Source organism: Eptatretus burgeri, chromosome 10, assembly GCF_056783735.1.
Source record: "Eptatretus burgeri isolate ZD-2024b chromosome 10, Ebu_testis_v1, whole genome shotgun sequence".
Classification (NCBI taxonomy): Eukaryota; Metazoa; Chordata; class Myxini; order Myxiniformes; family Myxinidae; genus Eptatretus; species Eptatretus burgeri.
The window spans coordinates 9,145,754-9,159,687 of record NC_140970.1 but is presented as its reverse complement, the minus strand read 5'-3'; the positions used below and the strand labels follow the sequence as shown (position 1 = coordinate 9,159,687).

General features: G+C 42.5%; 1 protein-coding gene across 1 annotated transcript in view; it reads right to left on the bottom strand.

Annotated features, from left to right (window-relative positions):
- The window catches only part of ABCG2 (ATP binding cassette subfamily G member 2 (JR blood group)), a 169,996-nt gene that overhangs the window by 128,208 nt on the left and 27,854 nt on the right, over positions 1–13,934 (bottom strand). The window contains exon 3 of the mRNA XM_085897018.1: positions 9,086–9,200. Within this exon, the coding sequence (XP_085753144.1) occupies positions 9,086–9,200 (115 nt within the window). The remainder of the gene's footprint in view (positions 1–9,085; positions 9,201–13,934) is intronic.

Sequence of the window (13,934 nt, the reverse complement as noted above, 5' to 3'; positions counted from 1 at the left end):
TATATTGATGACTTCCGTCATCTGTTTGTGTGTTTGTTTGTGTGTGTGTTTGTTTGTGTGTTTGTTTACCCTGTAGCAGCCACACCGTTTCAGCGATCATTTCCAAACTGGGTACAGACGTCGGAAAATGGTCAAACTTAGACACTTGTCGTTTTTGGTGAATCTAGGTCAAAGGTCAAGGTCAAGGTCACCGAAAAACCGAAATTCTTATTATCGGAATAACGTCCGCTAACATGGTCATATCGACTTCAAACCAAATCCAAAATGTGCATCTTCCAATAGTGCATCCAACCATATGTCTCATTGGGGTGTCACACCAACACCATTCTTAGCGGTCGGGGGTCGAATGTCAGGGGGTCGGGTCAAAACTTTCAAATTGCGATAAAAACGCCATTTCAAGTCCGATTGACTTCCAAGTTATGATCATGACCAAACTAATTGCTTATAAATTGCCCTAACTCATTAAACAGTAGCACTATCAACTTATAAGAACCAAATTGATATCCAGGTTTATGTTTTTTCAGAGACCATGGAGATATGACAAAGTTATTCCGGCAATTCCTTGCTTAACGAGCAATTTCATTTGTTTGTCCACACAGAACCTTTGTGTTTTGCTCCACAAACGCCTATCAGATTGAGACAAAACTTTCACCACACGAGCGATTACTTATGTAGAATGTTTTAATGATAATTATGATGTAATCGGTCATGGGGTGTGGCAGCCATGTTGGAAAAACCGAAAAAATTTGGACCTCTGTATCTCTGAAACCGCATCAAGGAAAAAATTCAAACTTGGCACCATGGCAAATACTCCTCATGGGGAATAAAGGTGATTTTTATGATGTCATGGGTGCCTTCGTTACAACCTCATAATTGCATATGCAGAACGCTACATCTGATCAGTATGAAAATTTTTGAGGGTCATCTAAGGATGAAATGGTCCACAGAAAACCAATTTGATGAGGTCATCGGTCACATGATTCGGCAGCCATATTATATATAAAAAAAAAATTCTCTGAAGTGGTTGAGCAGATCGAGGCGAAACTTTACACGTATAACCGCCTATCCATGAGGAACAAAAGGTTCACACATGTGACATCATAGGTCACATGGTTTGGCAGCCATTTTGGATTTACCCTAAAACCTATAAAAAAAAATCTTCTCCAGAACGGCTGAACAGATTGAGGGGAAACTTCACACAAACGTGCCCCCAAGCCATGCGTGTACAAGTTTGTTCAGGAATAATTGAGAGGTCACATGGTTTGTCAGCCATATTGGATTGAAGAAATAATAATACGTAATGTTTTCTCTGGAACCGTTTAATCAATCGATGTGAAACTTCAAAATTATGATCTATTTAGTGATGAGGAATACATGGTTTAAATTTCAACTTGGTTGGACGCATGGTCTGGTCGCCAGAATTATTCATTTTTTTGATCTGGGTCTTTTTAAAAAATTAGTTTTTTTTTTTTGAATAAGACTCACTTGGCTGTGTCTGGATGGGTTTGAGGGTAGAGGAGGAGCACCTGAAATGCGAATCTTATACAGGTTCCTCCTGATGACTTCATCTTTGCTTGTTGCTTGTTTGGGTTCCTTCTGATTACTCCAATACAGGACTGTACCTATTTGGCCTTCCATTTGATTTGAATTGAATTTTTTTAATCCCATTCTGAATTCAATAGAATAATAATTTTAAAAACGTCATGGGTTATGGGCAGGTGTCCAATCAAAGCGGGGTTGCATCAAAGCGGAACGTCTTGGTACCCGGTCATCACTGCCAGCAGTTATCAAGTGGCAGTTTTAATTATGTCTCTTATTAATTAAGTAACACACCAGTACACAAACACCACACAAAATACACTGCACAAAATGCACCACACAAAACTACACAAACACCACAAAAACACAAATCCTGGCGAGAATCTGCAATCTCTGATTACTCTTTCTCTTGTTTTCCTTTGTAAATCAACCAAACTTTCTGTTATCGATGTGCTCTATAAATTACTCTTGAAGAAAGTTGTTGATAAATTATTGTATGAGGAGCTTTACTAAATAGGTTTCAGGTTGAATTTGTCTTTCCTTATGCTCTGATAAAAGTGAAATGGTGGTTTTACAAGTGGCTGAGCACCGTTTTTAAGGACAAATGGATATATTTTGCTTGAGTTAGCTTGCATTGTGTTTGTTTAATGTCGTTGAATTTGTATGATTTAAAATGTTTGATGCATTTGTGTAACAAGTGTCAAATTTAACTATTTATAATGTTATTATTGGCTTGCTTTGCAACAGCTATGAAGTCATACAGCTCACCAAAATATTCAAATTTTTGTATGTACAAGGATCGGCATGAAAGTAATGCCTCTTATTTTGTTTCTCACCAAATTTATACAATAAAAAGAGCCGCCTGAGTGTGTGTGTGTGTGTGTGTGTGTGTGTGTGTGTGTGTGTGTGTGTGTGTGTGTGTGAGTGTGTGAGTGTGTGTGTGTGTGTGTGTGTGTGTGTGTGTGTGTGTGTGTGTGTGTGTGTGTGTGTGTGTGCGTGTGTGGTATGTCCATGTGCCCATGCATGCTTGTGTACGTGCAAGTTACACCCTTTGGTTGGACAGTTTGCCTGACTCCATCCACAAATTCTATACTCCTGCCGCCATATTTGTATATTCTGTAAAGGTCTGAGTTTTAATAGGCCTCTTTTGTCAGGCTCTTGCTTTTTGACTCTCTCATAGCTTTATTTTAACTCAAATTCGACATCTAATTTCATTTTCATCGTGGCGAACATGGTTTAAGACTCGATTGCAAAAAAACGGGAAGAAAATCATACAGTTATTGATGTTTGAAAAGGCAAAACGTATTTTAATGGCCGTTTTGGTCGGGCGCAATGTGGGAAGGGAAAGAGGAGAGAGGAGGAAGAGGAGAGTAGGGGGAAGAAGGGGGCAGAGGGAGAGGAGGAGAGAGCAGGGTTTGGGGGAAAGAGGGATGAGAAGGGGGAACAGAGTGAGGGGGGGGACAGAGTTATGGGGGACAGAGTGAGAGGGGGGGGCAGAATTGTTTCCTATGTAGCCTGTGGCTGCTGGATGCATCATTTGCTGAAAGCACCGCTGTGCCGCTGATGTGGTGCCTCTGTTTCCAGTAAGCTGTTAGTCATTTTGCCGTCCTCGGAAGGATGACAGGCCGTGTCAACCCACTTGGTGTTATTTCAATGGAAAAACAGGGGCTCAAACTCAAGATTCTAAGAACTTAAGCCAGCCACCAAAACCATGAAGACAACACCAGGCTTGGGGAAGGAGTGAGGGGAGTGAGATGTGACAGAGTGAGGGGGAGGGGCCACAGAGTGAGGGGGGGCAGAGTGAGGGGAAGGGAGGGGGACAGAGTAAGGGGAAGGGAGGGGACAGAGTGAGGGGAAGGGAGTGGGACAGAGTGAAGGGAAGGGAGCGGGACAGAGTGAGGGGAAGGGAGGGGGACAGAGTAAGGGGAAGGGAGGATGACAGAGTAAGGGGAAGGGAGGATGACAGAGTAAGGGGAAGGGAGGATGACAGAGTAAGTGAGAGGGAGAAAACAGAGTGAGGGGAAGAAGGAGGCCAGGGTGAGAGGAAAAATGGAGCCAGGGTGAGGGGAAGAAGGGGGACCAGGGTGAGGGGAGGAGGAGTATGAGGGGAGGGGAGGGGAGAGTGGGCAATGGGGTGGGAGAGAGGAGAGAGTTGTGGTGCAGGGGGTGAGAACGAGGGAGGAAGGGAGAGGGAGGTGGAGGAGGGGAGAGAGAGGGGGAGAGAGAGAGGGAGAGTGGGCAATGGGGTGGAGGGAGAGAGGAGAGAGTTGTGGTGCAGGGGGTGAGAACAAGGGAGGAAGGGAGAGGGAGGTGGAGGAGGGGAGAGAGAGGGGAGAGAGAGAGGGGAGAGTGGGCAATGGGGTGGAGGGAGAGAGAGGAGAGAGTTGTGGTGCAGGGGGTGAGAACGAGGGAGGAAGGGAGAGGGAGGTGGAGGAGGGAGAGAGAGAGAGAGAGAGAGAGAGAGAGAGAGAGAGAGAGAGAGAGAGAGAGAGAGAGAGAGAGAGAGAGAGAGAGAGAGAGAGAGAGAGAGAGAGAGAGAGAGAGAGAGAGAGAGAGAGAGAGAGAGAGAGAGAGAGAGAGAGAGAGAGAGAGAGAGAGAGAGAGAGAGAGAGAGAGAGAGAGAGAGAGAGAGAGAGAGAGAGAGAGAGAGAGAGGATGTCAGTAGAGCCAGTGGGGTGGAGGAAAGAGAGTGGGGGGGGGGGAGTTGAGGTCCTGAAGTCACATTTTACATTACATGGTACAGTATTTCCATGGGTCCCTCCTCCTGTCACATTTGCTACAAGATATAGCCCAGTCTTTCCTAATCCATTCTTCACTGGAATCTGCTACATTTAAAATAAATCACAAATCTACATTTCAAACAGCAGATAAATACTTTGGAAAATACCCATGGAGTAAACATTCATACTGTCTTCATCATGCCAGACTATACATCGCCTATGCTGTGCGTTCTACAGTCATGTGTTCAGAACTGCTTTCTGGTTTGATACATCAACCACACAACAGAAGGAACATTAAAAGTTTACTTCGCTTGAGTACAGGGCTAAAGAAAGACCTAATATTGATATTTATTGCCTCGAAAAGGTCAAATCTGTTTGTAGAATGCTGCAATTCCACATTTACCAATAAGGTAAAATCTGTTTGTAGAATGCTGTAATTCCACATTTACCAATAAGGTCACATCTGTTTGTAGGATGCTGTAATTCCACATTTATCAAAAAGGTAAAATCTGTTTGTGGAATGCTGCATTTCCACATTTTCAGCAAAGTGATGTACATGTAGTTTGTAAAATCGGGAAGATTCACAGGAATACTTAATCATGCCAAACTTCAAAAAGAGACCACTTCCTGTGTGTGCTACAATGCTGTATTCAGATGTCTCTTACTGTGTTATACATCTCCAACAAACAAAACTGATACTTTTTCTGCATGAATTGATCGACCACATATCAGAAGTGAAATCAACAGCGTATCTTTCTGGCCTCAAAAATGGGAGCATGCACTGACGTGCTGCTCCGGCACATGCTCCCATATCTGACCTGACCTGACCTGACCTCAAACTAGCACTGAAATAACTAAATAATGTTGCCTGGAAATATAATAACTCCAATAAATAAAGTCCAATAAATGTGAGCATTTGATCGATTGTCTTGTTGCATACGTGTATCTTGGGACTGAGTATATATATATATATATATATATATATATATATATATATATATATATATATATATATATATATATATATATATATATATATATATATATATATATATATATATATATATATATATATATAGTGTAGCAGAGTGAGAGTGGAAAAGAAGATCCAGTCATCATTTGCTTTGCTTTGCTCTGCAGTTTGAGTACAGTGCTATGCCATACCATGCCATTGAATTTGTGTATCTCTTGTGTCATTTCGAAAAAAATAAATGAAACTTTGGATTACATCTGACAGCTTCTTGGACATCGATTGATCCAAGAACCTTGAGTTTTGTGATACCTATATTCGTGGGGCTTAAAAGTCAACTGACATAGTAAAGGACTTCGTGCAATCCACATATTTTTAAAAGTCAAAAAGAGATAAGTATATGGTGATGATGTGCCTAACAGCCACAATTATCCCCACCTTGGAAATGGCAAGGAAAGTTTTTTGCCAAAGTCTGTCATAAACCAGCTGGCTCGACATGACGTTCGTCAAAGTAAATTAGAGCAGGAAAATTAATTTGGCCAGGGTGCCAGCATTAGCTCGACGACAATTCATGAAGGACGCCATCTAATCTTTAACCGCCATTAACTAACGTCAGTAGAGCAGATGCCTAGTATGATGTCCATCTGATGTACGGCACACACAATGCCTAACCCTGCCTGCGAAACACCAAGTTGACAGTTTATAGCTGGGTCGACATTGTAACCCAGGTTGGACATGCAGTTCAGAGGCAAATGAGATTAGTATATCCAGGTTGAAAAAATTCAAAAGGATTTACTGTATCTCTAGGTTCTGTTCTTGCAAATGGCAGCTTGTCTGCTGTCATTTCTTGGAAGCACAGCCGTGCTGCTGATGCTGTGCCCCTCTACCTGTACACTGTTACTCATTTCACCAACCTTGTGATGATGATAAGCTGAGTCAACCTCACCTGGTGTTTATTCAACAGCCAATGGGGCTTGAACTTCAGACCTGAAGATCCTCAGCCAGCTGCCTTAACCACTAAGCCAACATTAGGTTTTATCTCCAGGTTAAAACACAACTCAAAATGCATTTCACAAAAAGATGCCCACAGATTTTTTTTCGAACTCTCTCACTACGACCGATGTAATGAAGTGTAAAGCATTCACTTTTTGTTTTACTAACTGAAATTAAGGGTAGTAAAGAGAAATTGTTATGCTATAAGCCAAAATTGTTGTGCTACAAGCATGTGACTATAAGCCAAAATTGTCCTGAAATTCACACAAGGGAATATTTTAGATGTTCAAAGTTAATTCTTCAAACAAACCACAACATATCAAGACATGGCTTACCATTCAAATAATATGCATGATGTTTTAACTTCAGACATTTTATGAACATGGTTCGCTGTGACTTGTATGAAAGAACCTGAATCATGTTGAGTGTTTCTCGATTTAATTTACCTTCATTTAATTTATGTTAAAATCTTTATTTGCTTTCCGGGTGATGTGCATCTTCCACAATATAAAAAGGTTTGCCTTTTACATCATCGATTGATCTAATAACCTTGGGCTAGCCAATCATTGAGCCTCAATAGGTGACAATTTGTACCAACCTTCATAATATTCCAGCATCTCTCGATATACCTGAAAATACAATCTAAACCACGTTGTGGTTTGGCCATTTTTTAATATCCAAATCAGCTAACACTTGTCAATCAACGAACATGAATGACTCAACAGTAGTCAGTCATGTCCCGATAAGGTCAGGGATAAGCTTCAGGCCATTTAGTAAAATATTCCAAGGCCATAAAGATGTAACTGTTATTTTGTGGAGATTTAGGGAGGAGACAAACGACAACAACTGTGCTTCTTTCGATGGTTTATCACAAAGTATACAAATGCTTTGGTGCCCCTTCTTTTCCAATGGGCAATGGAGGTTTTCTTGTAACTCAATCATGACAGTTATGGCCCCATCATTCCACATCCTTCAAACAGCCAATCCATTAAAGTATGTTTCTAACCTTTGATAGTTTTTTGTTCATATTCCCAAACTTCCTCACTGTCTTCAGACCATAATGGAGCATCAGAAGTTCCTTTTTACTCTTTCAGACCACCAATAATGAGGTGCTGTACTTATTTGTCTTCACTGACTATCAGCAACCAATATAAACAACACTTTAATCTCCAAACATTCCATTGGGTGGAATATGCTTTCGATTTTGCGATGAACACCATTCCAAACATGGCCTCTCACCAAATTATTTCCAGCCAATTGTCATTCCAAATCTGAATCATCCCACTGGGTTCTCCTGAACTCCTTAAGTGCCTCCCATGAGTCTGCTACACCTGAATTTACTAATTTGATTTCCTCCTCTGGCCCATTATGGACATATTCCAATCTAACACAAACATGACCAGGGTCATGAAGCTCCCCACTTTCCTCACTTGAACTGTTCTTCATGGCAGGGTCTATATGATAGCACAGGATGATTAGCACATGGCAGGGTCAACATGATAGCACATCACCTTTGAATGGTATTTCGTAAATCTTTTTAGCCTACAATCCATTTCATCTTCAGGCAAAAAACGTCATCAAACATTGCCGCAATTCCTGCTCTATCCCATTACCTCAAACTCTACTCGAGGTGTAATAATAACAATAATTAATAATAATAATAACTAGAAAGAGCAATCACAGATTGTAGACCCTCGCCAGAACTTTTGTGTGGTGTTTATGTAGTTTTATGTGGTGCAATTTGTGTGGCGTTTGCGTAAAGGTGTTTAAAAAAAAAAAACTGATTAAGAGACATAATTAGGTTTGCCACTTTATAGCCGCTGGCAATGATGACCGGGTACCAAGACGTCCCATTTTGATGCAACCCCACCTTGATTGGACACCTGACCCTTACCCATGACGTTTTTCATTATTATTCAATTGAACTTAGAATGGGATTAAAATAAATTAAATTCAAATCAAATGGAAGACCAATTAGGTACAGTCCTGCATTGGAGTAATCAGAAGGAACCCAAACGAGAAAAAAAATCAAAGATGAAGTTATCAGGAAAAACCTGGATAGGATTCACATTTCAGCTGCTACTCTTCCACCCTCAAAGCCATCCAGGCGCAGCCAAGTGAGCCTTTTTCAAAATAATAAAAAATTATAAAAAAATTAAAAAGCACCCAGATCTAATTTTTTTTTAATAATTCTGGCTTTAAGACCATGCATCCGATCAAGTCGAAATATAAAACCTGTATTCCCCATCACCAAATAGATCATAATTATGAAGTTTCACGTCGATTGATTAAGCTGTACCAGAGAAAACATTATTTTATATTTTTCTTCAATCTTAAATGGCTGCGAAACCATGTGACCTATCAATTATTCCTGATTAAACTTGTACAAGCATGGCTTTGGGAGCATTTTTGTGAAGTTTCCACTCGATCTGTCCAGCCATTCAGGAGCAGATGTTTTATAGGTTTAAGGGTAAATCCAGTATGGCTGCTAAACCATGTGACATATGACATCATATGTGTGAACATTTTGTTCCTCATGGATAGGCGGTCATACATGTAAAGTTTCAGCTTGATCTGTTCAGCCACTTCAGAGAAGATGATTTGTGAAGGTTTAAAAAACAAGAAGGTTTATTACAAGAAAAGTAATAACAAACCATCGGTGATGCAGTGGCAGTGGTAAAGTGAGGGGATGAGGAGATGGGAGGGAGGAATTCGCACTTCCTTTGCTGATAGTGTACAGGAAAGGTGATTTTGGGGTGGGGGATGGGGTGCAGAATGAAAGCTGAATGTCCACAATTTTTTGCTAACTTAATGATATTACATTCCTTCTGCGGAGACAAAATTGTACATTTTTGAAACGCACCTGCACGACGTAGCCGGATCTGCATTTGAAGTCTGCGGGTAGTGGAGTTCCATCGACGAGAACATCTCCAGACAGCCCTGAAGGGTGTTTGCGGCCAGCCAGGATGTCCAGGAGGCTAGAAAGCATTGTGCAGTGGAGTTAGAGTGACACAACATGTGTAGCACAGACACTAACTTGTAAGGAACTGCACTGAGGTTGTATATTATTGTAAAGAAGAAAGCAAAACGTTTTTGGTGGCTCTTTGGCTATCCTATTGTGTCAACTCAAATATCTCTGAAATACATTCAGGTAGTTCATGTGCATTTTCAGAGGCCAGTTGTATTATTGAACTGCAGCTCAAAGAAATGAAATTTGATATGGCAAATTAAGGTGAATTTAAGGGTGGAAACAATATGTTTTTTGTAAACAATAAATACGCAAATTCTCCATGTAAATGTGTATCATGTAGAACCGCCTCCAGGTGGGGGAGGGTATTACAAGTCCCCACCCTTTACAGTGCAGTATTCCTGTTCCCAATGTTTTCCAGTACAGTGAGGTGTTTTGAATTATAAGCAGTTGTTATGTTTTTGCTTCATGCACATAACCTGGGTTTATTTTGCCTATGCAGAGCAGTCAGTTGCCAAAACACTGCCCAAGTAAAGGTATCCATCAGAAGAATGTGATGTATGCTTGGAACAAGATTGCCCGTCGGGCAGGTAGTGTACTCGTTTAGGTTAATTTACAGGTGGAAAACAATGTTTGTTTTTTTTAACCTTTTCTACAGAGCTCTGCATTGGTGCTGCTGTTGGTGGTGGGTTTCAAGTTGGGGTCGATTTTTGAAATGTGCACCCATTGGTCGGACAGCTGCCGGACCACGCCCACTTTGGTCACTTGACTCTAACCACTTTGGCACCCAGACAAAATTATATGGCTGCCATCTTGGTTTTCTTGGGGGCCTAGCACGAGGCCTGTAAGCATTTGCTGATTATACACTGTCCGGGTTTGTTGCGTTAGATTTCCATTTGCTTTGTTTGGGTCGAGTGTTAATCACGATGAGGGACCCCGAAAAATCTAATCAAATGTCAAAGGTACACGTACCGTACACGTACATGCCTCCCTAAAACAAGCAAGCCCGTACACATCTCTAAAATAAAGCGTTACGTAATTTTTGAATGGCTCCATATTGGGGTTAAACAATCCGTGACCTTGTGATGAATAAGCTCGCTCTGATTTTACCGTATCGGAGGCTGACATGGATGAGAGGCATCGAGTTAATCTTTTGATACCACATTAAATGCGTGTTTCCCAATCAGCCCGTTACCGGATTTTTACAGCCAATTCACTTGCGCTTCCAATTCCAAAGGCAAAGTCCCATACCTAGAATGACCCAACAAAGGTTTTTTTGACCAAAAGGTCTTTTAAACAATAAACATGTCGTATGTCTAAACAGGCTCTCAATCTGTAAAATAGACAACTCAAAGCAAAAGCAGGCACAAATGATTCATAGAAACCCACAAAAGTCCAAAAAATCAAGTCAGCACCAGAAACTGGAGGAAGTTCTCAAAAAATGTCCCAGAATTTGAGTTTGCTAAACCCCAGTGTAACTAGGTGGTAAAATGTTAACGAGCACTGAAATGTAACAGAGTCTCTGTCTGTTGGAGTTGGAGAGTTGGCCATGCCCAGTTGGAAGCGGAACTGACGGGATCTTAGGGGGAATGGCGTCTGAGACAGAGGGACTGAGATGGCCGTGGTTTGAGAATGGAAAGCCTGTACAAAGCTGTGAGGTGGGCCGTCTTAAGGTAAATATGCTTGTAATAGCCTTTAAAAACATCATATAATTTAAAGTTAACGTGTTGTCATGTTTCATTAAGGTAATAGTTGATGATACGTTTGCATTTAATGGACGGATGGTTTTGGATTCAGATGTTGAGTGCGTATTCTAGAATGTTCCAGGGAAGAATCCCGGAAAGGATATTTGTGTTGGTTTTTGGGGGAAATACAATACGTGTTTGTAAATAAATCGAAGTTGCCCAATTGTGATTAGTGCTATGAACTCGCTGTTGGAAGTTAATGGTAGGTTGGTGGACAGTTTATGTGTGTGTCAGGGATGAATTTATAAGATGTTGGTGAAGATTCAGATCTGAATACGATAGTTACCCTGTGCACGCAAAGTGAAGAGTGGGATTAAGCAATTGGTTCATGGCTGTCTGTCCGTCCGTCCATCCATCTGGCCATCTTATAAGTTGACAGTTTATGATCGAAGAACAACTTATTTAAAATCAAATGTTATATTTGTCCTGGTCCTGCTGCTGTTTTACAAGGACACTAATCAATATAGTTTATGATTGAGCCAAGGGCATCACAGTCTCAAGCCTGCTGGCAAGGGTCCCTTTGCACCCAAGCCTAGGTTGACCAAGAGCAATAAACACACCCAAAATTGTGGGAACTGCGGGCGTATTCATCAACCTCGCCAATGCCCTAACTTTGCGAAATGCTGCAGGAACTTTAATAAGCAGAACCATTTTGCAGAGGTCTGCCGACAATCCAAGCATGTTCGTGCATTGACGACGAGCACGGCATCGACCGAACTGCCATCTCTTAGTGACTTGTACATTGATGGCGTATCTACACCTCTGGTAGGAGAAAAGCAGGTCATTAAGCTGGACATCTCTTGGTTTGGAAACATCAACATCAATGGTCATAGGGTAAAGGTGAAGGTTGACTCTGGAGCACAGGTATCGACACTTCCTCACAGAATATTCAATTCCATGGAAAAGCCAGTCAAGACGATGAACTCAATGATCCTATTGAAAAGCTACAGTGAGGGTACCATCCCTCATCATGGAGTGGCCAAGCTACAATGCTCTGCTGGGTCATCAACGGGGTGCTTCGACTTCTATGTGGTCGACACCAAAGCACCTCCTATTCTTAGTCTTCATGCTTCGACATGCCTGGGTCTTATCCAGAAGGGCCTCGACAGTTGCTTGCTGTTTCTCGAGGCTGTGACGTCAGTGGCTTCAACACAGCCTGACCTTACACTGGAGAAAGTCAAGGCTGATTATGCAGATTTGTTCACTAGCCTGGGGAAGTTTGACAAACCGTACCACATTGAACTGGATCCGTCCATTCAGCCAGTCATCGTGCCACCTCGTCATGTGCCTCAGCCTACATGAGCGCTTGAAGGCCAAACTGCTTTTGGAGGATGGAGGCACAGGGTATCATTTGGAGGCACAGGGTATCATTTCCAAGGTGGATGGTCCAACGGACTGGGTGCATAATCTTGTCGTCGTTGAGAAGAAAGATAAATCGTTGCGTTTGTGTCTCGACCCCAGGAATCTCAACCAGGCTATTAAGCGTGAGCACCACCCCATCCCTACAACAGATGAAGTCATGGGTCAACTCGCCAGAAAGAAGATCTTCAGTATATTTGACCAAAAGGACTCTTTATGGCAGGTTCAATAAGATCAAGAGAGTGCCCTCAAGTGCACTTTTAATTCTCTTCTGGGGCGTAGTTGTTTTAACCGTCTACCGTTTGGTGTGACGTCGGCCAGTGAAATTATCTAAGAGAGGAATGAGAGCACATTTGGAGACATTGATGGGGTCTTCTGCATCGCAGATGACATGATTCTTGCTGTAACCACCCCAACTGAGCACAACGCCATTACATGCAAGGTACTGGACCATGCACGACAGAAAAACGTCAAATGCAACCCAAACAAGATCCAGTGGAAGGTTGCAGAGGTAAAATACTTGGGTCATGTCCTCACCTCTGCTGGGGTTCGCTCAGATGAAGACAAAGTGCAAGCCGTGTTGGAACTGCCAACTCCCCAATCATCTGGAGCAGCAGCAAGTTCTGGGTGAGGTTAATTACTTTGGTCGGTTCATATCTAAAATGTTGACCATCACAACACCATTGCGTCACCTGCTAAAGAAAGATGCAGCCTGGGAATGGCATGGAGAGCATGATGCAGCGTACCAGCTGTTAAAATCCTATTTGACCCCGCAAAGCTAGCAGTCCTTCAAACTGATGCATCTTCAGCTGGGTTAGGCGCGTGCCCACTGCAGGATGGGCATCCATCCATCCTGCAGGATGGTAGCATATGCCTCTCGATCTCTAACACATGCTGAAAAGAACTACGCCCAGATAGAGAAGGAGCTTCATGGAATCGTATTCGGAGCAGAGCGTTTTCATCAGTACATCTACGGGTTGGACACGATCGTACACACTGACCACAAGCAACTGGTGGCTATCATCAAGAAGCCACTGCACCTGCTCTCACCCAGACTTCAGCTCATGATGCTTCGCCTTCTCCGATACACTGTGCCAGTGCAGTACGTCCCAGGAAAGTATCTATACATCGCAGATACACTCTCCAGTGCGCCATATAGCTTGCCATGACACGATCAGATGCTGGAAGATGACATACACCTTCGCGTACATCAATTGGTCACTGAGCTTCCAGTAAGCACTGGCAGTGTGAAGGTACTGCAACGTGAGACATCACTAGATCCAGCGCTTCAACAGCTCAGCACTACCATTACACAAGGCTGGCCTGCGCATCGAGCCAGTGTCTCTGATGGTGAAACCGTTCTGGCCTGTTCGGGAGAACATCCATCAGTTTGAAGGTTTGCTGTTCTGTGACAAGCGGATCATTGTTCCAGCTGCAATGCAACAGGACATGCTGGTTCTAATTCATGAAGGGCATCTGGAAGTGGGAAAGTGCAAGGCGCAGGCTAGACCCATTTTGTACTGGTCAGGTATGTCAAGAGACATAGAATTATGTGTTGCTGAGTGTGAGGTCCTTCGCAGATTTCGGCCTGCCAATCAGGAAGAGCCACTCATCCTGCACAACATCTCTGATTGCCCATG